This window comes from Muntiacus reevesi, chromosome 1, assembly GCF_963930625.1.
Source record: "Muntiacus reevesi chromosome 1, mMunRee1.1, whole genome shotgun sequence".
NCBI classification, from domain to species: Eukaryota; Metazoa; Chordata; class Mammalia; order Artiodactyla; family Cervidae; genus Muntiacus; species Muntiacus reevesi.
This window is the reverse complement of record NC_089249.1, coordinates 55907369-55929694: the sequence shown is the minus strand read 5'-3', so window position 1 is coordinate 55929694 and position 22326 is coordinate 55907369. Positions and strand designations below refer to the sequence as shown.

The 22326-nt window shown below is 61.2% G+C and overlaps 1 protein-coding gene across 2 annotated transcripts in view; it reads left to right on the top strand.

Moving 5' to 3' along the window:
- Window positions 1-22071, top strand: part of RANGAP1 (Ran GTPase activating protein 1) — a 29276-nt gene extending 7205 nt beyond the window's left edge. For both annotated transcript variants that reach the window (XM_065944594.1, XM_065944603.1), the window contains exons 3-16: window positions 237-364; window positions 3073-3132; window positions 5355-5534; window positions 7576-7710; window positions 9704-9862; window positions 10844-10957; window positions 13902-14001; window positions 14082-14166; window positions 15159-15345; window positions 16365-16484; window positions 17971-18073; window positions 19023-19111; window positions 19364-19485; window positions 21100-22071. In XM_065944594.1, coding sequence (XP_065800666.1) covers window positions 237-364; window positions 3073-3132; window positions 5355-5534; window positions 7576-7710; window positions 9704-9862; window positions 10844-10957; window positions 13902-14001; window positions 14082-14166; window positions 15159-15345; window positions 16365-16484; window positions 17971-18073; window positions 19023-19111; window positions 19364-19485; window positions 21100-21169 — 1652 coding nt within the window. In that variant the 3' untranslated portion in view covers window positions 21170-22071. The remainder of the gene's footprint in view (window positions 1-236; window positions 365-3072; window positions 3133-5354; window positions 5535-7575; window positions 7711-9703; window positions 9863-10843; window positions 10958-13901; window positions 14002-14081; window positions 14167-15158; window positions 15346-16364; window positions 16485-17970; window positions 18074-19022; window positions 19112-19363; window positions 19486-21099) is intronic.
- The last annotated feature ends 255 nt before the right edge of the window (window positions 22072-22326 follow it).

Here is a 22326-nt window from a genome sequence, read left to right as displayed (position 1 = left end):
GACAGGACTGAGCGACTAACTGCCAACGACTACAGAGGAACTGTCCGAGTAGCCACGTCCCCTGCTATACTGTGAGCCTGTCCGAGTCCCTTTGGTGAGCCGGGGCCTGGCACCCAGGAGGTGCACCGGGGCCCTTGGAGTCGTGAGGGACGAGGTGTTCACTGGGCCTCAGCTCCTGCATCTGTGGCTCATGACTCCAGAAGTCTAAGATTCTGATTTTTTTGGTCCCTGGGCAGCCAAAGACGTGATTAAGGAGATTGAAGACTTTGACGGCTTAGAGGCCCTGCGCCTGGAGGGCAACACGGTGGGCGTGGAGGCGGCCAGGGTCATCGCCAAGGCCTTGGAGAAGAAGTCGGAGCTGAAGGTGAGGTCGGGGGCGAGCAGGCCCAGCCTGGTTGGGGACAGGCCTCTGCTCACACGCCCACCCTCCCCCGGCAGGTACCTGTGTCCAGTCCCTCCTGGGCCTGGGGGGGTCACCTCGGACAGCCCCTCTTGCTCTGGGCTCCCCAGAGCACAGCGCTGGCCAGTGCCCCTCTCCCCGTGTGATGAGTCTGAGGCCGGCGGTCACAGACCTGGAGAAGGTGTCAGGAGTGTGAGAGGTTTACCGGGCCACGCGTGAGGAAGGAGCAGAGCTGGAGAGAGCCTGCAGTTCGTGACGCAGATCTGGGAGCTGTTCTGACAGGTGCTCAGCCCAGCCCGCGGCTCCTGAGCAAAGACTGCCCTCGGAGGAGGCGCGTTTGGGAAAGAAATGGCCGCACCTCAGCTCAGGTGCTGGTGGCTGGAAGGCTACTCCCTGGGGGCCTTCTAGAGGCCCTTCTCACAGCTGAATGGCTGGTCCTTTCTTGAAGGTTAGATGCAAGCAGTGCCCCTCCTCGGCCAACCCAGAGATTCTTCTGTTCTGGTGTTTCTCAGAGCAGGTTCCTCTGAATGTTGGTCCTTCAGCATGCTCTGAGAGAAGTGCTGTCATAAAGCTGTGTCTCCATCTTGTGAGTCAAGGGAATAGGCTCAGGGCGGCTGAGTCAGCCTCCCCAGATCCTGCTGCTGGTCAGAGGCTGAGCTGTGCTCACATTTCCAAGTCCAGCACACGTTCTGTGGCCCCGAGGGCTTTCTGAAAGGGAAGGCGGACGAGGCCAGGGCCGTGAGAGGAAGCGGAGGGCCCTGAGCTGGTCGACGGTGTGGCCCCTGATGTTCATGTCCTCAGGAGGATCACAGTCAGGTTAACAGACAGCCAAGGCAGGGCTGCTTCTGCTTCCTGCCCAGGGCTGTCCTTTTCCGGCGCATGAGCTGGGACGTTTTCCTGTGAAGGAACTCGGCTCTCCCGGGTGATTCCTGAAGGACAGGGACAGAGGAGACGTGCCTGGTCCTGGAGGCTGCAGCAGCTGAGCTTAGGCATCTGAGGGCCTGGGTTGGAGCCCCAGTGCCACCACCTCATTGGCTGCACTGCCTGGCCTCACATGGCGCCTGGGCTCCTTGATGCAGAGAGTTTTGCCTCCCTGGGTGGTTGCCATGGTGACCACAGGCCGGCTGGAGTGAGCGCGCTTGAGTTGCGGGAGTAGGGCCTGTTTCACATCCCCCTGTGCAGACCCAGGGCCTTGAGTCACCCCGCCGCAGTGTCTCAAGCTAGCCTGTCTGCAGGAAGGAGCTGGGGGTGTTGGAGCAGCGGCCAGGGCAGAGGTGCCCGTGACACCGGTGCCCTTGTGGGCACAGCGCTGAGGCGAGATAAGATGGTAGTTCCCCTCCTGCAGCACTTCACACGTTAGGTCTTGCCAGGTGAGCAGAGTGTGGCCCAGACTTGGACCCCAGACAGCACCCCAGCCTCTCGACTGCTGTGCTGCCCGCGTGGAGATGAGTGAGGCCTAAAGACTGTTTCAGACATAAGACACCAGGGGTCAGAATCAGGGAGTAGCAGGCCTGGGTCAGCTGAGCCAGAACTAGAAGGAAACCACGTGCCCTGGAGCCCCACGCTGACCTCAGCCCATCCGAGCTGGGCTGGGGAAGCTTCCAGATGAGAACACTGTCTATAGGGAGGAGCTTAGGCTGGAGCTGCCAGTTCTGAACCCACACACCTGCGTACAGATGTAACTTCCCGAGCCGACCCGTGTAGAATGTCTGCAGGGTTGTTAGTGATTTGCTTTATTGGAGGATGTGAAAGTTCTTCTGTCAACACCAACTTCTCTAGTACTTAAGGTTGGGTCTAGTTCATGTGTTGAGGCCTGAGTTTCAGGGGAGAGTTGCTTCTCCTGTGTCCGTTTTTCCGAGGGTTGGCCAGGAAAGGCCAGAGCTGCCAGAGGTGATATTTTAGGCGGACACAGACCCAGCGTTAGAGGTGGGGGTGTGTGCCTGGAGCCTCAGTTCTGCTCCCCAGCATGGTACGTGACCCAGTCACGTGGCCACTGCTTTTGTGATATTTATCTGGTATTGCCTTTAAATCAGCCCACTTGGAAGTAATTTAAAAGCAAATATGATCTCTGCTCTAACTGGAAAATCACATCCCTTACTGTAAAGGAAATCAGAGTGTTATTAAATTCTAGTTCAAGGTTGCTGCCATCTAAAGGGTCTGAACCTGAGCCCTTCTCTCCCTTTGTTGAAAAGGCAGATGAGCTGGAAGTGGAGGCGTGGGTGAGACCACCAACCCCAAACCAAACCTGTCTCCTGGAGGTGGTTAGGAGGGTTGAAAAGAGACTTGAAAAGACAGTAACTTCTTCACTGCTGGGTTCTATATTGTCTCCTTTCCATTTCTCCACTCCAAGATCACATCCCATGTCGCTATGGCCCACACCATGGGGGAAAATTGCAGTCTGGTGTCTTGGTCCTGGTCCTTCCACTGCCTTGCCAGGGGGCCTGGGGCCAGTCCCCTCCTTCCCTCTCAGCCTGATTTTTTTTTTCTCTGAGAAACAGAGGGTTGGACAGGTGGAGGGTTTTCCTGACACTGCTGCTGATCCCCACAGTCCTTTCCTCTGGGGCCTCCAGGTCCTGTCAGCGTCCATCAGAGCTGGTCCCTGGTCCATGGGGGTGAGGGCTGCCTGAAGGCCACCTCCGAAGGTTTCAGCTAACTCTCTTCTTCTTCCAAAGCGATGCCACTGGAGCGACATGTTCACGGGGAGGCTGCGGTCGGAGATCCCTCCCGCCCTGGTGAGTGAAGGTGGCCTCTGCCTGCGCCCTGGACCGCAGAGACCTCTTTAGCACCTCCTGGGACTTTCCCCCACAGCCTCCTCTTTGTGCAGACTGAGAGTGCCCTGGGGGTGGCCGAGATGCTGCTGTGGAAGCCAGGCGAGCTCAGTCTCTGTCTGTGTCCTGACAAGCAGGTGGTCATGGGGAGCCGGAAGTGAGGACTCAGGGGGCCCTGGGAGACTGGGCGGCCCAGTGACAGGAAGTACAGCAGAGACCTGAGCGCAGAGGTTTCGCCCACAAGCAGCGTGGGTCTCCTCCCCAGATGATTACCCCCTCATCCCAGCCCCTCCTCTGCGTCCTGTGGTCCCTCTCGACTTCAGTCTGCACACAGGCTGCCCTGTCTTCCTCTGGCCCCTCTCTCTCTGATACCACTCTTTCTGCTTTGGTTCTCGTCTTGGGTGGCTTCTCTCTGCCTGTTTTCCATTTCCCCATTCCTGGGGCTCAGCTTGGCTTGGGTGGAGCTCCCGGCCTGTGCACATGTGTGGGAGGCGTTGGAGGGTCACTGGACCCAACGTGGCTTGCCTGGGGCTCAAGGGGAGGGGGCGGGGCTGGCAGCCTCCCAGCACGGGCTGGGCAAGGTTCCTGGTCCGTCTGTGTTGTGCTGGTGCTATCTTCTCAGGCCTCCGATCAGCCAGCTCTGGCTTTCCTGAGATGCTGGCGCTAGCCTCATCTCTCAAGCACCTCTGGCCAGCAGACAGCTAAGGGTCATCCAGGATGGGACATGTGACCCCATGGGGACGCTGGAGGGCGGGCTCCCTGGGTGGGAGGTTGATGGAGCCCCAGCAGAGTTGCTCAAGCTGGATACCAGCCCCAGAGGGTGGACACGAACCAGGTGCGGCTAGGATTCAGAGCGCAGGTTAAGTGAGTTGATATAAATGTGTGTAAAAGGATTTCAAGTTGGAAAAGTTGGAGACTTACTTACGAGATCCTAGCTGTGGGCCTCTGCGCTGTTGTTTTACCTACATTTTAGCATTTAATCTTCTCAAGTTCTGCAGGAGGTATGATCTCCATACTAAACTTACGGTGAGAGCAAGTCTTAGAAACAGGCATACGAATTCGGGGTCAGGGAATGCCGTGAAATGCAGGGAGGGTGGAGTGGCGTAGAGGGAGGGCTTGAGCCTCTGACTGCTTAAGGGCTGAGGTCAGCTGTGGCCCGATCACTGGGGCAGGGCTTTCTTCAGCAGGCGGGGGAACCAGAGAATGGCCCTTCATTGTTAATCTGGGGTTGGGGGTCATGGAAACTGCCTCAGCTGCCCTGTCCATTGCCGGGTCAAGGGCAGTGTCTCCGTCACGCCTCTCACCTTGAACCCCTGCCCCCTCCATGCCCAGCCCTGGCAGAGCCGCCTCTCCCTGCCCACTGTCCTGGGCAACTTAGGTGTCCCAGCCTGGTAGGTTCCTGGGAGCGTTCAGCACCTTCTGGTCACATCAGGTCCTGGGCTGAGGCAGGAAATTGGGCACCCACCCTAGGTGCTCAGTCACTGCCGGAAACACTGGGGCATCAGTGTTACCTCCTTCCCTCCCCGTCCAGTGAACCCCAGTCTCTGCAGGTCCCCCCTCCCTCTGTGAGAACCCCACCGAGACTCAGTCTCCCCTCCAGCACCTCTCATCACACTGGCCCCCGCAGCCCCTTCTGTTGCCTGGAACCCTGTCTCACATCCCAGGTGGGGCTCAGCCTCCAGCCTGCTTCCGCCTGTCTGTCTGCCGTCCCCAGGTTTGGGGCTGTGTCTTCTGTACCCCTCATGCTCCTCCAAGCCCATTGAGCTCAGGCCCAAGTTCACAGTTCTTGGCCTGGTGCCTGCCTGAGTTGACCCCTGCCTCTCCTGGAGGCTCGTCCGCAGACACACAGCTTGCTGCTTCTTGCTGTGTCCCTCTGCTCGTGGGTTTACTACTGGCTGGAATCTCCTCACATTCCATGATTGGCTGCTGCTCATCCAGACTGAGTTCAGATGCAGCCCCCTGGAGGAAGCTTTACTGGATGACCGTACTGAGCCCCAGGCCTCAGCTGAATTAAGAGTCCTCTGCAGGGTTTTCAGTCCGATGTAACATGGTCAGCTCTGTACTGAAATGGCCTGTGTCTGCCGGGTCCCCAACTGCCTAATGCCCCCCGAGGGCAGGGAGGGCCTGGCACAGAAGTAGCACCTGGTCCCTGTCTATGAAACTGACATGAGCTCCTCTGTGCCCAGATCTCTCTCGGGGAGGGACTCATCACGGCCGGGGCCCAGCTGGTGGAGCTGGACCTGAGTGACAACGCCTTCGGGCCTGACGGCGTGCGAGGCTTCGAGGCCCTGCTCAAGAGTTCCGCCTGCTTCACGCTGCACGAACTCAAGCTCAACAACTGTGGCATGGGCATTGGTGGTGGCAAGGTGGGTGCGGCCACTCCCTCCCCACATCCCTGTGTCCTCCGCCTTCCTCCCTGCCCCGTCCCCTGGTACATATGCATACGCCTGGAGTATGTGCCCTTGGCCACGCACCATCTGATATGATTCGCCTCTTGTTTTTCTCTTCAAAGGACAAAGGCCTCAAAGGCAGCAGTCTATGGCCAGCGGGGAGAGGAGATGGATCTGTGAGGGTGGGGTTGCCAAGCAACCATCCTCAGTTCTATGTTGCCTTGGCAACCCACAGGCAGTACTGCAGACATGCTCCAACCTGCTGGCTCTGCAGAGCGCAGGGTTTGGGCATCACCAGACCCGCTGTGCTCTCGGAACGGCTGCCAGAGCCACGTGAGGCCTGGCGTGTGCACGTGGTGGGGGGAGCCCAGAGAGAGGGACCACTCAGGGAGGCCCGGGTACAGCTCACCTTTGTCCCTGGCCAGGGCCCTGCCCAGGGTGCCTCCCCTGTCCTGCCAGCAATCAGGCAGGTCAGGGCAGATGGGCTAGGAGAGGGCAGCCCTGATTATTCTTTTCTTGGCCCATTCTGGCTGCTTCTGGCCCAACTTCTAGAAAGGCCAAACGCCAGTCTGCGTTCCCATTCTCTTTCCCTCACAGTCTGACCAAAAGGAGCAAAGGGCCAGGGCGTAGGAACTGACAGCGAACAGGGACGTCTTCTCTTTGGAGACATGTCACCTTAATTCCCCCCCCTTACTGAAAGGTGGGTGACACTGTCCCTGCCTTTTCAGAGAACGGCACTTGAGCTTAGAGCTCTTGGGTCGTGCGCCTCCGGTAACGTAGCTAGCGAGGGATGGATGTGGGGTTTGAACCGGCATCCCCGTGGCCGGTCGGAGCAGCAGGAGGTGCCAGTGTATGCTCAAGGTAGCCCAGGCTGAGGAGCCGCGGTGGCCTGCCCTGCACGTGGCCTGTCGCCTCCCGCCCTGTGGGAGGGCGGGCGGCTCACGCTGGGCCATCTCAGCCGCACGCCTCCGGTCTAGGGTCAGTAAGCTGTGTGTTAAGACAACAGTATTTGCCTCATTACAGGAGACCAGTCCAGCCCAACCTGGAGTAGAGCCACCTCTGCAGATCCCTCAGGCTGGCCTACAGCAGGAATCGGTGGTCTCTGCCCTGAGCACATGCCCGACCCCTGCCATTGTGGGGTTAGGCTGGCGGCGTCCTGGGTCCTGTATGTGCCCCAGAGTAGAGCTGTGTGCAGCCACGCTGACCCAGCTGCCTCGTTGTAGAGCAAGACTAATACCTTCTGCCTCCCGGCCTGGTTTTGAGGTCGAACAAGGTGTGAAAGTGCCTTGGCCAGGAGTGCTCAGGGCCTAGCAGATGTGTGTAAATGTCTCTCCTGCTGCACTGCCCGAGAACCATTTACATCTTCTGTACTGCGGTCTCTTCATTTCCAACCCACCAGCCAACCAGTATTTGTAACCTCTTGCTCTGTTGGTGTCACTAGATAGAGGTCACCTCCTGGCACCACCCCAGGGTCAGGGCAAACCAGGTTTTAGGTTTTTACTTCCAGCAGCTGAGCCCCCTCTGTGTGGCTGGTCGGAGCCTGGGCAGGTGTCAGATGGGTCATGGTGGGGGGAGCCCTGCCCTCCTTGGCCGGCTCCCCTGAGGCCTTGTGGAGCGTGGAGGAGATGCCAGAAGGTTCGGGTTCTGTCCAGGGTGTGCCGCTTGCATGGTGTCTGTAGGAAAGTTTCTGTCGCTTTCTCAGCCCGAGTTTCTTCAGCCGAAGCGTGGGAGTCGTGATGGTGCCCACCTGACAGAGGGTCCTGACACTAAGGGGGCCGACCATGAAGCCCCTGGCCCACGTCACTCGGTGTTGGTGCCTCCCTCTCCCCGTCCCTACCGTGGGGCTAAGCCCCACAGGCTGACGGGACAGGCGGACACAGAGGTGGATGTCAAAGCCCATGTTCCTGCAAGGTTGGGCCCAGCTGAGGTCCTTGCTGCTGAGCAGCTCTCAGCCCGTGTCCACCCGGGCCGTGGCTGGTGCAGCACGTTGAAGACCAGGACCTCCTGCCTCCCCCAGATCCTGGCAGCAGCTCTGACCGAGTGTCATCGGAAGTCTAGTGCCCAAGGCAAACCGCTGGCACTGAAGGTCTTCGTGGCCGGCAGAAACCGTCTGGAGAATGACGGAGCCACCGCCCTGGCAGAAGCTTTTGGGGTGAGTGGTTTTTGCCCTGCCTGCCCTGGGGCCGGCTGAGCGTGGCAGGCCGACTCTAGAACTTGGCCAAGAGACCTCGGGCAGCTTGCCTCCCTCTCCGAGGCTGCTAGCTCACCCTCTCGGGACAGGATCCCCATCACTCGGGTCTGAAAGGTGGCGTGATCTGCCTCCTGGGGGTGAGTTGTCAGTGCTGTTTGTGACCTACCAGGCTGGGAAACGGGCGGAGGTGCCTCAGCAGCGTGAGTACCGACCCCGGCTTGTAGGGTCGCAGTCCCTGGCTCCAGTGAGCAGGGCGCTGGGATGGAACTCACCAAACCTGCCCATGAGCCGGGGAGGAGGGCAGGAGCTGCAGCTGAAGGGGGTGCTCTCAGGTGTCCTTCGGGGCAGGGTGTCTTAACTCGGGTCCGTGGACTTCCCAGGTGGTTCAGTGGTAAAGACTCAGTGGTAAAGACTCAGGAGACTCGGTTCGATCCCTGGGTCAGGAAGATCCCCTTTAGTGGGAAATGGCAACCTGCGCCAATATTCTTGCCTGAAAAATTCCATGGACAGAGGAGCCTGGTGGCTACGGTTCATGGCGTTGCATAGAGTTGGACACAACCGAGCACACACGCTGTGGGATCCCACTGGTCTGTGGATAGAGTTCAGGGACATTTTGAATGTGGGCGAGGCGGAGGGCGGGGGGGGGGGGGGGGGGATATTGCATGATTGTTTTCACTACCAGAGCTAATAAAATGCAGCATTTACCTTCTATAGTGAATGTGGACAGTAAACCTCAGCTTTAGAAATTTCTGTGGCTTTGTTACCAGGAGGAATCACAGGTATTTTCATATCAAATGATAGCTGTTGTGAATAGACAAAAGTATTTGTTTCTCATACATTAAGGTTAATGGTACACCAAGGTCGTCTTATTTGTTGGCCTAAGAGGTATATGTATGACTACAGCAAACATTTAAGCAGTTTTCTAAACATTTTGATAGTTGTCTTTCAGTTGAATTGATTTGTTATTCTGTATAATTTAGCTTAAAATTTAAAAGCATCCAGAGGGGGAGCCCTGGGTTTTACCAGATTGCCCGGTGTTCTGTGTCACAGAAAACATTAAGAGCCCTGACTTGGAATGAGCCTCAGTTGGGCTGCCTGCGTTCATTTGTGAATTCCCACGCTGTGCTGGGCGCCCAGAGACATTAAGGTTTCTGGGTACAGAGTTAGGCCAGGCCTGTCCTCAGTCCCCCCAGGGTGGTGATGGAGACTGGGACATTGGCCTCTCCTTGAGATCTTGGGGGCTGTTGGGATGCAGACAGGAAGGTAGCTTTGACATTTCAGAGGGATGAACACCGTGAGAGGGGAAGGATGAGGTGCTCTGGGGGCAGAGAGGAAGAGTGCTGGGGGGGGGTTGGGGGAGGGTAATCCGGGCAGTCTTCCTGGGGGAGGAGGCATCTAAAATGAGAGCTATTGAACGCATGAGGAGTCAGCCTGTCAAGAAAATGCCAGCAAAAGGAGGAGACAGAGTGTTCCAGGCAGAGAAAAGGAGGTGTGGGAAGGCTGGAGTGAGAGGGTTCGCTAGGTTCAGGAAGCTCCCTCATCCCCAGAAAAGGATGCGGAACGTGGGCTGCCACTCGTACTGTGTCAATAAGGCAGCAGGACCCCCGGAAAGAAAGACCAAGTGGCTCTGCATTATACAGAGCAGGCCTGGGCTGACTGGGCCAGAGCCCAGGGTCCCCGCAGTGCAGAGGTGCCAGACAGACACCAGTGCTCAGAGCTATGTGGCCCTGGGCAAGTTACTTAGCCCCTCTGATCCCAGTCATCTCTCTGGTGACGGTCCTAATCCCAAGTACGCCTCCCACGTGAGACTGGAGAGGATCAGGTGCTTTGCCATCTGTTTATGGACAAGCCCCTCCCATGCCTGGTGGGTGGTGCTGCCCTCCTGCCCGCAGGGTGTCCCCTGGCTCCGCCCCTGGCCTCAGGGCCCACTGCTCTCCCTCCTGCCCCCCCACAGATCATCGGGACTCTGGAGGAGGTCCACATGCCCCAGAACGGAATCAACCACCCCGGCGTCACTGCCCTGGCCCAGGCCTTCGCCATCAACCCCCTGCTGCGGGTCATCAACCTGAACGACAACACCTTCACCGAGAAGGGCGCCGTGGCCATGGCCAAGGTGAGAGGGGCACAGCAGGGCCAGGTGGGCCACGGAGGCCGGCACTGGTGGTTGTCTTTGCTGTGGACCCGTCGGCAGGTGGCTGCTCTTCCCCCGGCCTGCCCACCTGGCATGTATCCCGTGGCTTCAGCCACGTGCACGCGTCCAGAATGGGGCATCTGTCACCCGGGGGCCTGGGCCCTGGGGGCAGCCCTGCGTGTCCGCGCTGCCCTATCCTGAGCGGCCTCCGTGCCACAGCCCCAGCTGTCGTGCTGGCTTCAGGGGCCACATAGAGGCTGCTGCAGCCTGTCAGCCTCGTCGACTGTGTCGTTAGCTGTTACTGAGCCCCATCTAGCGCCCAGTGCTCTGCCAAGTGCAGGCCTCACAGCGGAGTCCAGGACTCTGCCTTCAGGGAGCCCCGAGGGTGAGGAGGGGAGGAAGGAGCCAGCTGGCCAGGAGCACAGTGGCTGCTAGGCGTCAGGGCCGCTGGGTGGGAGACGCCGCCGCTCCCGTCAACCTCACAAGCCTGCTGTGGGGTCTTAACAGAGACGTGTGCAAGTATTGGGGAGCACACAGGGAGTTCTAGCCAGACGCAGGGCAGGCTTCCTGAAAGAGGCCACGTGGTGGCCAAGTTCTCCAGGACAAGTGAACTTTGTGTGGACAGGGAGGGCAGGAAGGGTGTTTCGGGCAACGGGGTCAACAGCCCGCGGGGAGGCCAGAGACGGGAGTGACCCTTGCTCCATTGGGCCTGGTGTGACCAGGCCGGGGGTCAAGGTGTGTCTGAGGGCTGGGGGTTGGAGGGGGGCCTTGCTGACTTCTTGAGACCTTCTCCCGTGAGTAATAGGGAGCCCTGGAAGGGACTTAGCCAGAGGCTGGGAGGCCTCCCTGGGGCAACAGGAAGAGCTGATGAGGCGACTGGACTGGATGCAGAGGGACAGGGTGTGGTGGGGTGTGACGCTGGCTCAAGGAGGGCCTCACCCTGGTCCCCACCTCCTCCCACAGACGCTGACGACCCTGCGGCAGGTGGAGGTGATCAACTTCGGCGATTGCCTGGTGCGCTCCAAGGGTGCCGTCGCCATCGCAGACGCCATCCGCGGGGGCCTGCCGAAGCTGAAGGTGCTGGCCGACCCCCTGCCTGCTCCCCGTGGGGTCCCGGCTCCCCCGCGCTCAGGGTGACAGCTGTGCAGGGGCAGGGTTCAGGCCTTTCCGGGCAGGTGGGCCTGGGTTCACAGCCCAGCCCGTCCACATCCTCCTTCCCTGAGGACTCTGCAAGTCTCTTCACCCCTCCAAGCTAGGGTTTCTGACTTTTCAAAGAGAAGAAGAGTGACTCGGGTCATTGCAGTTTAGTGGGAGTGAACATTCAGAACCTGTCCTGTCGTTGGGTGAACAGCGTTCTTTTTGTCATGGCGGTGCTGTGTATGGCCAGACAGAGTTCATCTCAGACCTTCACCTGGGGGAGTGGATGCTCCTGTCCCCGTGTCTCTGTTCCCGTCTCTCCTGGTCCCCGTGTCTCTCCTGGTCCCTGTGTCTCTCCTTGTCCCCGTGTCTCTCCTGGTCCCCCGTGTCTCCTGGTGCCCCGTGTCTCCTGGTCCCCGTGTCTCCTGGTCCCCCGTCTCTCCTGTCCCCGTGTCTCCTGGTCCCCATCTCTTCTGGTCCCCGTGTCTCCTGTCCCCGTGTCTCTGTCCCCGTCTCTCCTGTCCCCCGTCTCTCCTGTCCCCTGTGTCTCCTGTCCCCGTGTCTCCTGTCCCCCGTGTCTCCTGTCCCCCGTGTCTCCTGGTCCCCGTCTCTCCTGTCCCCGTGTCTCTCCTGGTCCCTGTGTCTCCTGGTCCCTGTGTCTCTGTCCCCGTGTCTCCTGGTCCCCGTGTCTCCTGTCCCCTGTGTCTCCTGTCCCCGTGTCTCTGTCCCCCGTGTCTCCTGTCCCCGTGTCTCCTGTCCCCGTGTCTCCTGTCCCCGTCTCTCCTGTCCCCCGTGTCTCCTGTCCCCGTGTCTCTGTCCCCGTGTCTCCTGGTCCCCGTGTCTCTGTTCCCGTCTCTCCTGTCCCATTGTCTCTGTCCCCGTCTCTCCTGGTCCCCGTGTCTCTCCTGGTCCCTGTGTCTCTCCTTGTCCCCGTGTCTCTCCTGGTCCCCCGTGTCTCCTGGTGCCCCGTGTCTCCTGGTCCCCGTGTCTCCTGGTCCCCCGTCTCTCCTGTCCCCGTGTCTCCTGGTCCCCATCTCTTCTGGTCCCCGTGTCTCCTGTCCCCGTGTCTCCTGTCCCCGTGTCTCTGTCCCCGTCTCTCCTGTCCCCCGTCTCTCCTGTCCCCTGTGTCTCCTGTCCCCGTGTCTCCTGTCCCCCGTGTCTCCTGTCCCCCGTGTCTCCTGGTCCCCGTCTCTCCTGTCCCCGTGTCTCTCCTGGTCCCTGTGTCTCCTGGTCCCTGTGTCTCTGTCCCCGTGTCTCCTGGTCCCCGTGTCTCCTGTCCCCTGTGTCTCCTGTCCCCGTGTCTCTGTCCCCCGTGTCTCCTGTCCCCGTGTCTCCTGTCCCCGTGTCTCTGTCCCCGTCTCTCCTGTCCCCCGTGTCTCCTGTCCCCGTGTCTCTGTCCCCGTGTCTCCTGGTCCCCGTGTCTCTGTCCCCGTGTCTCCTGGTCCCCGTGTCTCCTGGTCCCCGTGTCTCCTGTCCCCTGTGTCTCCTGTCCCCTGTGTCTCCTGTCCCCGTGTCTCCTGTCCCCGTGTCTCTGTCCCCGTGTCTCTGTCCCCGTGTCTCCTGGTCCCCGTGTCTCCTGGTCCCCGTGTCTCTGTCCCCCGTGTCTCCTGGTCCCCGTCTCTCCTGTCCCCTGTGTCTCTGTCCCCGTGTCTCCTGGTCCCCGTGTCTCCTGGTCCCCCGTGTCTCCTGGTCCCCCGTGTCTCTGTCCCCGTCTCTCCTGGTCCCCCGTCTCTCCTGGTCCCCCGTCTCTCCTGGTCCCCCGTCTCTCCTGGTCCCCGTGTCTCCGGTCCCCGTGTCTCCTGGTCCCCCGTGTCTCTGTCCCCGTCTCTCCTGTCCCCCGTCTCTCCTGTCCCCCGTCTCTCCTGTCCCCCGTCTCTCCTGTCCCCGTCTCTCCTGTCCCCGTCTCTCTGTCCCCGTGTCTCCTGTCCCCCGTGTCTCCTGTCCCCCGTGTCTCCTGTCCCCCGTGTCTCTGTCCCCGTGTCTCTGTCCCCGTGTCTCCTGGTCCCCCGTGTCTCCTGGTCCCCCGTCTCTCCCGGTCCCCGTCTCTCCCGGTCCCCGTGTCTCCCGGTCCCCTGGTCCCCGTGTCTCTGTCCCCGTGTGTCCTGGCCCCCATGTCTCTGTCCCCATGTGTCCTGGCCCCCGTGTCTCTGTCCCCGTGTCTCCTGTCCCCGTGTCTCCTGGTTCCCCGTGTCTCCTGGTCCCCCGTGTCTCCTGTCCCCGTGTCTCCTGTCCCCCGTGTCTCCTGTCCCCGTGTCTCCTGGTCCCCATCTCTTCTGGTCCCCATGTCTCCTGTCCCCGTGTCTCTGTCCCCGTGTCTCCTGTCCCCCGTCTCTCCTGTCCCGTGTCTCCTGTCCCCTGTGTCTCTGTCCCCGTGTCTCTGTCCCCGTGTCTCCTGGTCCCCGTGTCTCCTGGTCCCCGTGTCTCCTGGTCCCCGTGTCTCTGTCCCCGTGTCTCTGTCCCCCGTGTCTCCTGGTCCCCGTCTCTCTTGGTCCCCTGTGTCTCTCCTGTCCCCCGTGTCTCCTGTCCCCGTGTCTCCTGTCCCCGTGTCTCCTGGTCCCTGTGTCTCCTGGTCCCTGTGTCTCTGTCCCCGTGTCTCCTGGTCCCCGTGTCTCCTGTCCCCTGTGTCTCCTGTCCCCGTGTCTCTGTCCCCCGTGTCTCCTGTCCCCGTGTCTCCTGTCCCCGTGTCTCTGTCCCCGTCTCTCCTGGTCCCCGTGTCTCTGTCCCCGTGTCTCTGTCCCCTGTGTCTCCTGGTCCCCGTCTCTCCTGTCCCCGTCTCTCCTGGTCCCCCGTGTCTCCTGTCCCCCGTGTCTCTGTCCCCGTGTCTCTGTCCCCATCTCCTGGCTCCTGTGTCTGCTTGCCTCTAACCCTTCCCGTTATCTTTTAGGAGCTGAACTTGTCATTCGGTGAGATCAAGAGAGAGGCTGCTCTGTCCGTTGCTGAGGCCGTGGCAGACAAGGCGGAACTGGAGAAATTGGACCTCAATGGTAGGAGTGGGGTGGCCTCGGTCCCGGCCTGCCGGGAGGGCCCCGCCCTGTGCTGACCCCCGGCCCTCACCCGCGAGCAGGCAACATGCTGGGAGAAGAAGGCTGTGAGCAGCTGCAGGAAGTGCTGGAAGGCTTCAACATGGCCGCAGTGCTGGCGTCCCTCAGGTAGGGGTCTGGGGACTGGATCCTTTGTTCCTCCCTTTATTCATTCAGAAAACATGGGCTGAGTCCCTGTGGTGTGCCAGGCACCATGCTGGGCGTTAGGGGATCGACAGCAAGACAGTCAGGACCTTGTTGCCATGGGCGACGGATCGAGGAATGAGACAAGGATAATCAAGTGATCGCGTGTAAATATCACGGGACATAGAGGGGGCTGAGAACACTCACCCTGTGGAGCGGGAGGGTCGGGGAGGCCTCCCAAGGCATGCGCTTTGATCTGAAGTGAAGTATGCAGGGCAGCAGTGACGTGGGGTGCAGTGGCCGTGGGATGGGCCCGGGCTGTTCCTGAGACCAGTCTTGGAGGTCGACTAGAGAAGGAAGAGGTTGATGCAGGAGGAGGAGGTCTTCCTGGGTTTGAGGGTGCGGGGGGCTGCCTCCTCCGTCTGGATGGGAGTTGGCCGTCAGCAGCCATCTCCGCCTGCCTGTCTGATCTCTAGATGGGCGTCATTCCCGTGTCAGGTCCTCGGTCATGTCCCTGCAGGCCCAGGCCCCATGCTGCTGCAGGAACTAGGCCGAGATGGGCTCGAGGGGCCCCCAGTTCAGGGGGAAGTGGAACAGCCTTCCTCAGAGGCAGGGCGGCCCCCTCACTCCCCCTTAACCGTAGTTTCCTGTGGTCAGCAAGACGGGGGTGGCGCCGTCCTGGGCATCTCAGCCTGGGCAGTGTTCCCGCCAGGCGCTGGACCCAGCTGCGACAGGGTGTGCTTCCTTTCCTCCATCTCCCCCGTGGGACTGTGGGTTCTTTGGGACAAACAAGATGGAGCTCTTCTTGTCCGCAGCACAGGCATCCCTGTGGGCCGGGCCTCCTGGCGACTCCCGTGTCCCGAGTCCAGGGCAGCTGCAACCCGGCCCTCCCTGCCCGGCTGGGGTCTGTGGGTTCTCGGGCCAACGTGGGCCACCAGGCAGGGAGGGGCCTGCTTCAGCCAGGCCTCCCTCCGCAGTGATGACGAGGGTGAGGACGACGAGGACGAGGACGAGGAGGAGGAGGAGGAGGAGGAGGAAGGAGAAGAGGACGAGGATGAGGAGGAGGAGGATGAAGATGAGGAGGAGGAGGAGGAGCCACAGCAGGAAGAGCAGGGCGAGGAGTCGAGCACACCTTCAAGGAAGGTCCCGGGCCCGAACAGTGGGGTGAGTCCTGCAGGCCAGAGCCCCACCCCGGGTCCTGGGGCCCTGAGACGGCTCTCCGGGGGGGTGGGGGTGGGGGTGCCTTGGGCACAGAACCTCAGACTCACTCTGCTGTGCACTGCCTTGTGGAAGAGAGTAATCATCCCAGCACAGCTGCATTTGTCTGTCCCTAACCCCAGTGCAGACGTGTCTGTCCATTTATAAGTTATCACACGTACAACGCCGCCACGTCACGTGCAGCAGACCGCTGAAGAGCACGGGTGTGCCCTGGGCGAGCCCGCTTGTGTGTGGGTGTCTGCAGTAACTGGACTGCAGCGCGGCTCCGTGATCTGCAGTTGGTTGAATCTGCGGGTGTAGAACCTCAGATCCAGAGAGCAACTGTAAAGTCATACCTGGGTTTTCAGTTGTGCTGGAGGCATATAAGTGCTTCTAAAAGAGTAGGGTAAAAAACAGGCAAAAATGGAAATTCGTTTTTCTCCTCATCTTGGTGACCCCTAGGGATGGCCCCCGTTCTGGAGACGGTGGCCGGGCCATGAGCCAGCTTGGATACTTGGTGTTCCTTTCCTGGCGGGGAGGCATGTCTGTTCCCTCAGAGGTTCCCAAGTAAAGCTTCTGGGGACTTGGGGTTGGGCACGGAGGGCCACGCTGTGTTGAATGTGGCTGACTGTCCAGTTTGATGGCCAGGTGCCTCTGGCGCCTGCCAGCAACAGTCATCCCGGCTGCGACTCCAGCTCCCGGCCGGGCCCCTTGAGTCCTGGAGTCATTGTGCAGTACCCCATGTCATCACAAGGGTCCCCTTGGCCGCACCAGGCTCTTGGAGTCTGAGGGAAGTGCTTGCCCACACCTCAGAGGCTCCTACACGAGGAGCTGACCAGGGCCAGCCTCTGCAGGCCCCTCACCCTTGGGGAACCTGGGGAAATTCTGGACTCAGAGCCTTGAGCGGCCCAAGTGAGGGGCGTCCCTCTGGGCAAGGAGTCTGAACGTGGACCTCTCCAGAGCCACCTGTGCCGCCCGTCCCCCAGGAACCAGCTCCTGTCCTGTCCTCCCCGCCTCCTGCAGACGTCTCCACCTTCCTGGCCTTCCCCTCCCCGGAGAAGCTGCTGCGCCTCGGGCCCAAGAGTTCCGTGCTGATAGCCCAGCAGGTAAAAGCGCCACTGACGCCAGCCCTGCTCAGGCCTCGGCTGCTAGAGCTGCCGGAGTGGAGGTTCCAGCTCAGCTCGGGGCTGGCTAGGGGCAGGGCTGCCAAGCATTGTTGTATCTAATGCAAACTTGTGTAAATGGGTGTGACCAGTGGTCGCACAGGTGTGCGCACACTGTGAACACAACTTGGGCCGCAAGGACGGGCAGGCCTGGGGCATCTCTGATAACTGGGGTTGGGGAATTTTTGCAGTACTGTCATGGGAGCACACGGTTAGGCCTCCCCCTGCACGTTCTGTAGGACCAGCCGCTTCTGGAACAGCTCTCCTGCCCCCGGCCCCCCAGCAGGTCCCTGGCCACTTCTGTCCTTGCTCACTTGCTCACTGTTGGGTGGCTGACCCGTTCTTCCTGGGATGATCATCAGTCACCCTGAGCTCAGGAGTGTACAGTGCCTGTCTGCTCCCCCCGCTCTGGGTACTTGGATGTCATTGTAACCTTCGTGGCACCTCGGAATGTAGACCCTCTACTCTCATCTGACAGATGAGAAAGCTGAGGCTGCATGTGTTTTTTTTACACAAATGGAAGGTTTGTGGCAGCCGTGGTGAGCAAGTCTGTTGATGCCGTGGTCCCAGCTGCATTTGCTTGCTCGGTGTCTCTGTCACATTTTGGTATTTCTCACAGTGTTTGATAGCCTCCACCAACAAAAGATCATGACTTTCTGAAGGCTCAGACAACAGCGTGTTCTAGTAAGAACGTGTTTTTGAGTTAATGTACCTGTTTTTTTAGACATGCTACTGCACACTTCATAGACTAACACGCAGGGCAATCTGAAGTTCACGTGACTGGCTCTACTGTGGTATTTGCTTTATTGCTGTGGTCTGGAATCAAGCCCACAGTATCTCTGAGGTGTGTCTGTAAGAAATAAAAGGGGCCACTCGCAGAGCTGGCTTGATATTGTGGCTTTTTATCTCCCTTTTATGTCTCTCTGTAATCTGTGTGTGTGTGATTTGTTTCCCCCGTGGTAAATGAGACCGTGCGATGCTGACCTTCGTGCGGCCGCCCTTTGCCTGAACACCAGTCACGTTCTCTGTGTCACGACAGCTCTTCTCATGCCCTTGTGTCAGTGAGCAGATGTAGCACTTAAACCATCCACAGTTTCTGGGGATCCGCAGTATTTCCGCTTTTCCTCTGTTGTTGGTTAAGCTGAGGCACGTTTCCTTTCGTGTGAACATCGTTTGCGTTCTGGATTATTTCATCAAGTTAGACTGCAAGAGGGGATCCCTGGAGACAGTGGTTTTTAACATAAGTACACTTTCCGTGGGTGCTATGCACCTGTGGTGGCCGGGCCCCTGCTGGCTCTGGGGGGACAGTGTGTCCCTGCCCAGCGAAGGCCCGTGTCCTGCCAAGGCCGCCTCTAGCCACAGGCAGGTGCCCACGTCTGCCAAGGCCCCTGGCCCCTGGTGACCAGCCCATCGTCTCCTGTGTCCTCAGACTGACACGTCTGACCCGGAGAAGGTGGTCTCCGCCTTCCTGAAGGTGTCCTCCGTGTTCAAGGACGAAGCCTCGGTGCGGACGGCTGTGCAGGACGCAGTAGGTGCGTGCGGGGGCGTCCCGGACAGCTCCGGCCTCTTCACTGCCCCGGCTCCGCTCAGAGCTGCCCTCCCATCTGCTTCGTCGGGTTCTCGCGTAGCTTGGGCGGGGTGCTCGCCTCTCTGTTTTTTGCAGATGGGGAGCCTGAGGCCCTTCCCAAAGCCATACAGTTCTATACGGTGAGAGCTCGGGCCAGGTGGCGCCCTCTGCAGGAAGGTCAGACCTCTCCGAGGAGGGGTGATGAGAGCTGAACCCTTGTCCCCACCTCCGAGCCACTGCACCCACCGTCCCCTCCACCCGCACGCAGGTCCCCAGGCCTTCCCCAGGCTTCCGAGGGGGTCTCATCCTGTCGGGACCCTCTCCACCCCATCCTCTCAGTTACTCTCCTCACAGCACCTCGCACCTTCCACCTTGCCAGTGTTTGAGCCTCCAGACTGGGCCAGGCAGGGAGGGGAGGACAGGCTGGAAGCGATGGGAGAAGCGGGTGACACTTGGTGGGCTGGTGGAGGGGTGGCTGGGAGGGGCGGGAAGGGCCAGGCGGGGGTCTCCGTGTCTGTTCCCTGAGGCCCAGCCCTGCCCCTCTTGGGGCATTTGTGGGGACAAGTTGCCTGAATTCTGTTTCCCAGAATAGCCTCACACGGGAGCAATGCCTTGGCCACACCTCCTCCTGCTCCCCCATTCATTCCCCAACCCCCCACCTCCACAGACTAGCTGAAACCGCCCCAGGGTGACCTGCCTCACCTCATCTCTGCCCACGCCTGTTCTACCTGAGGCCAGGCCGGGCCCAGGTGTCACTGTGGCGGGGCAGGGGGTGAGCCCTTCCCCTGGTGCTGGCTGTTCCCTCTGTCTGGCTGCCGTGGCCAAGTCCACCTCCTGAGGAGACAGGAGCAGGGCCAGCCTGTGTGCCCGGGGGCCACATGACCTTAGTCCTCTCAACTGCTTCTGCCTTGCAGATGCTTTGATGAAGAAGGCCTTCAGCTCGTCCGCCTTCAACTCCAACGCCTTCCTCACCCAGCTCCTCATCCACATGGGGCTGCTCAAGGTGTGCCAGAAGGAGCATGGGCCCAGGCGGGGGGGTGCACCCCCACATCCAGCACCTCGAGTCTCGCTGGGGCTGCTCGCCCACTGTCCCAGGCCTGGGCCTGCTTAAGCAGGCTCGGCCTTCGTGATGGGATGCGGGATTCAGCATGACCTCGGCCGTGGGGCGCGCTCAGCGGGGGCTGGGTTGGGGACCTGGTGTCCCCCGGGTGACCTTGACGCTCACCTGGCCTGCTGCTGTGCGTCCGTCTGGCAGAGTGAAGACAAGGTCAAGGCCATCACCAACCTGTACGGCCCGCTGATGACGCTGAACCACGTGGTGCAGCAGGACTACTTCCCCAAGGCCCTGGCCCCCCTGCTGCTGGCGTTCGTGACCAAGTGAGTGCCCGCCGGCTCACGCGGCCAGCGTCCCTGTCCCCAGCCTGGCCACGCGGGCCTCCCAGGCTCTCGGCATCCGCGTCCGCGTCTCACCAGGCCTGTGCCAGCTGAGGGCACAGTGTCCTTCTCTGAGAGTGGGGACACGGCAGTGAACACCACGCTGTGCTGCCGATCCAGGCTCCATGCCCAGCAGCATCCTAGGAGCAGTTCTGTGTCCATTCCCTCAGCAGCCTGGGCCAAGGGGGCCTGCTCGCCCGGCCCTCCACAGCCACAGGCCCCTCTCCTGGGGATGCCATGGGCCCAGACATGTGCGGGCCCAGGCCTTGTCCTGGAGGGTCCTGGCCTGGTAGGGTGGTGGCCACAGTCGAGGAACAAGGAGCCTCCCGACCTCAGGGCCCAGCAGGGGTGGGGTGGGGTGGGAGCTCATCCCAGTCCTCACTGAGGCCCCGTGTGGCCCCCAGCCAAGCCCCTGCCTTCCCCAGGCCGCAGTCTCCCCGTCTGCCAAACTGAGGGGTGGGTGAGGTTGTCTCCGAGGCTCTGACCACCACACTTCTGGTGAAGCCAGGGCCTTGGGGGAACGTGGGAGGGGGCCAAGGGGAAAGGAGGGGTCTCCGGCCATCAGTGCGGGTGCTTGGAGCCCGCCCCTGCCACCACACCGGGCCCCCCGCCCCACCCCAGACCTCCCCTCGTGCAGCTGCTGCTCCGCTGAAGCCCAGGGCGAGTCCCAGCCCCGGGCGTGGATCTCACGCGGGCCGCAGCCCGGCCTCCCTCCGCCAGGCTGAGGTGCACCCCCCGCACATGGTCCTGCCGCAGGAGCCGTTGCCGCAGGCTGTCCAGAGTGTCCCCACACCGTGTCCCCATGCGGCCACCCCCGGCTGCCCGTGTCTCCTTCCAGCCCTTGGTTGGGACTGCTGTCTCTGTTCTCCTGTTGTTCCTGTCTGGCCCTTGAGCTGGGCATGGACCCCGAACCCCTAGAAGACACCCTTGCCCGGCTGGTCAGTGACAGACTGCCTCCCCCCAGCTTGTTGCCGGCCCTCTGGTGCAGGCCTCAGTGTACTCCACTTGAGAAGAGGGGGGCTCGGGGCTGACGTGACTGTGGGGTCACGTGTGCTTCCTTCCCTCAGCTCCAGCCCGGGGGTCCAGGGTCCAGGCTTAGCCTGCACCAGGCCAGGCGTCCGTGGCTTCCGGTCCTGCTGCTCCCCAGGCTCCCTGCCACGCCCTGAGCACCTCACCAGTTCTTTCTTGGCGGTAGAACTAACGATCTCGCTGGCTACCTGTGGTTCTCAGGGGCCCAGCTGGGACTCCCATGGGGACCAGTGGCTGCGGAAGGCTCCCTGGCTCTGTACCCGCTGGAGAGGCCCGGAGAGCCTGTCTGGCAGAGCAGAGGCCGGGTCCCCAGCTCTGTGCCAACTCTGGGCCATGTGGCCTCGGGTGCCTTCCCCAACCCCACCTACAAAGGCAGGAGCTGACACCCCCCCTTGCAAAGTCAGGAAAATTAGAAAACCCAAGTGTGGTGTGTGTTCTGGGTAGCATCACAGCTGGGAAGCTGGCGCCACGCAGCCAGAGCTTCCTGGGTCCAGAGGGAACTGCCCGCTGACCCTTCTCTCCCCGCAGACCCAACGGCGCCCTGGAATCCTGCTCCTTTGCCCGCCACAATCTACTGCAGACGCTGTACAAGGTCTAGACGCCAAGCCGGCCTCTGCCCGTCCCTCGCCTGGTCCATGACTTGGGAAGGGACTCAGCTGAAGGACTCTGGCCGTGGCAGGGACGGGCTTGTCTCACGTGTCGTGTCTCCTGAGTGTGTGTCGGTGTGGCGTATGTGCAGGCGTGTGCTTCTGGTCGGGGTTTGAGTTTTTCCTGTCTCCTTGCTGGACTGGCTCTGGTCCCGCTGGAGCGGAGCTGACGGCCCCCGGGCGCCAGGGCCGCAGGCTGCTGTGCCATTAAAGCTGCCGCCATCTGAGGACACTCTGCTCTCTGTGCGGGCGCCAGGCCCTGGCAGCCGTCCCTGCCCACCCGCCTTCCTTGCCCCTGGTGTGGGCACACCAGGCCTGGGGCGCTACTGGCCGGGTGTGTCCTGTCCTGCCTGGGGCTGATCGCTCAGGGCTGCTCAGCTTCCTGTCACCAGGCCCAGCTCCTCTGGCCACCCCTGCCCCTACCATCCATCCCGCTCTGTGCGACCCCTCAGCCTGAGGGGCCGGGGCGGCTCTGGTTGGGGCCACGGGGTGGGGGTGGCCACTCACACCTGTGTGGACAGGAAGGGAAGCCGGGGGTCTGGGAGCCGGACTTGCTGGGACAGTGCTGCCTCTGCACCCCGTGGGGCCTCCTCGAGCCGCCGAGGTGTCTGGGCGCAGCCTGGGAGCCCCGCCGGAGAGGTGGGGGGTCTGGGCAGGCCCACACCTGTTCTCCAGCTGTGCGGGCAGGGACAGGGCCTGCTCGGGCCTGAGGACCTGGGGCCGGGGCGAGGTCAGGGCTGGGCTGGGCCAGAGGGACCCTGGGACACTCTGTGCTTTCCCCATGTGCTGTATGTGTGTCTGGGCTGTGCCCGGGGCTTCACAAATAAAGTGTGGCAGCAGTGAACACTGAGAATGTCTCCGCTAAAGTGGGCTGTTCTCAGGCCTTGGTTCCTGGGATTCTGCCTCACAGGGCCATGGTGACACCCCTCCCTCCCCCAATCTAGGTCTGTAGGGGGTGGTCTGCCCCTCCCTCCCCCAATCTAGGTCTGTAAGGGGCGGTCTGCCTTGCCCAAGAGCTGCCAGGTCAGCCTGTATCATCACCGGGGGGGGCAGCCCTCTCCCTCTGTGGTGGGCCTGCCAGCCCCCCTCGCACAGCTGGGTGGGTGGT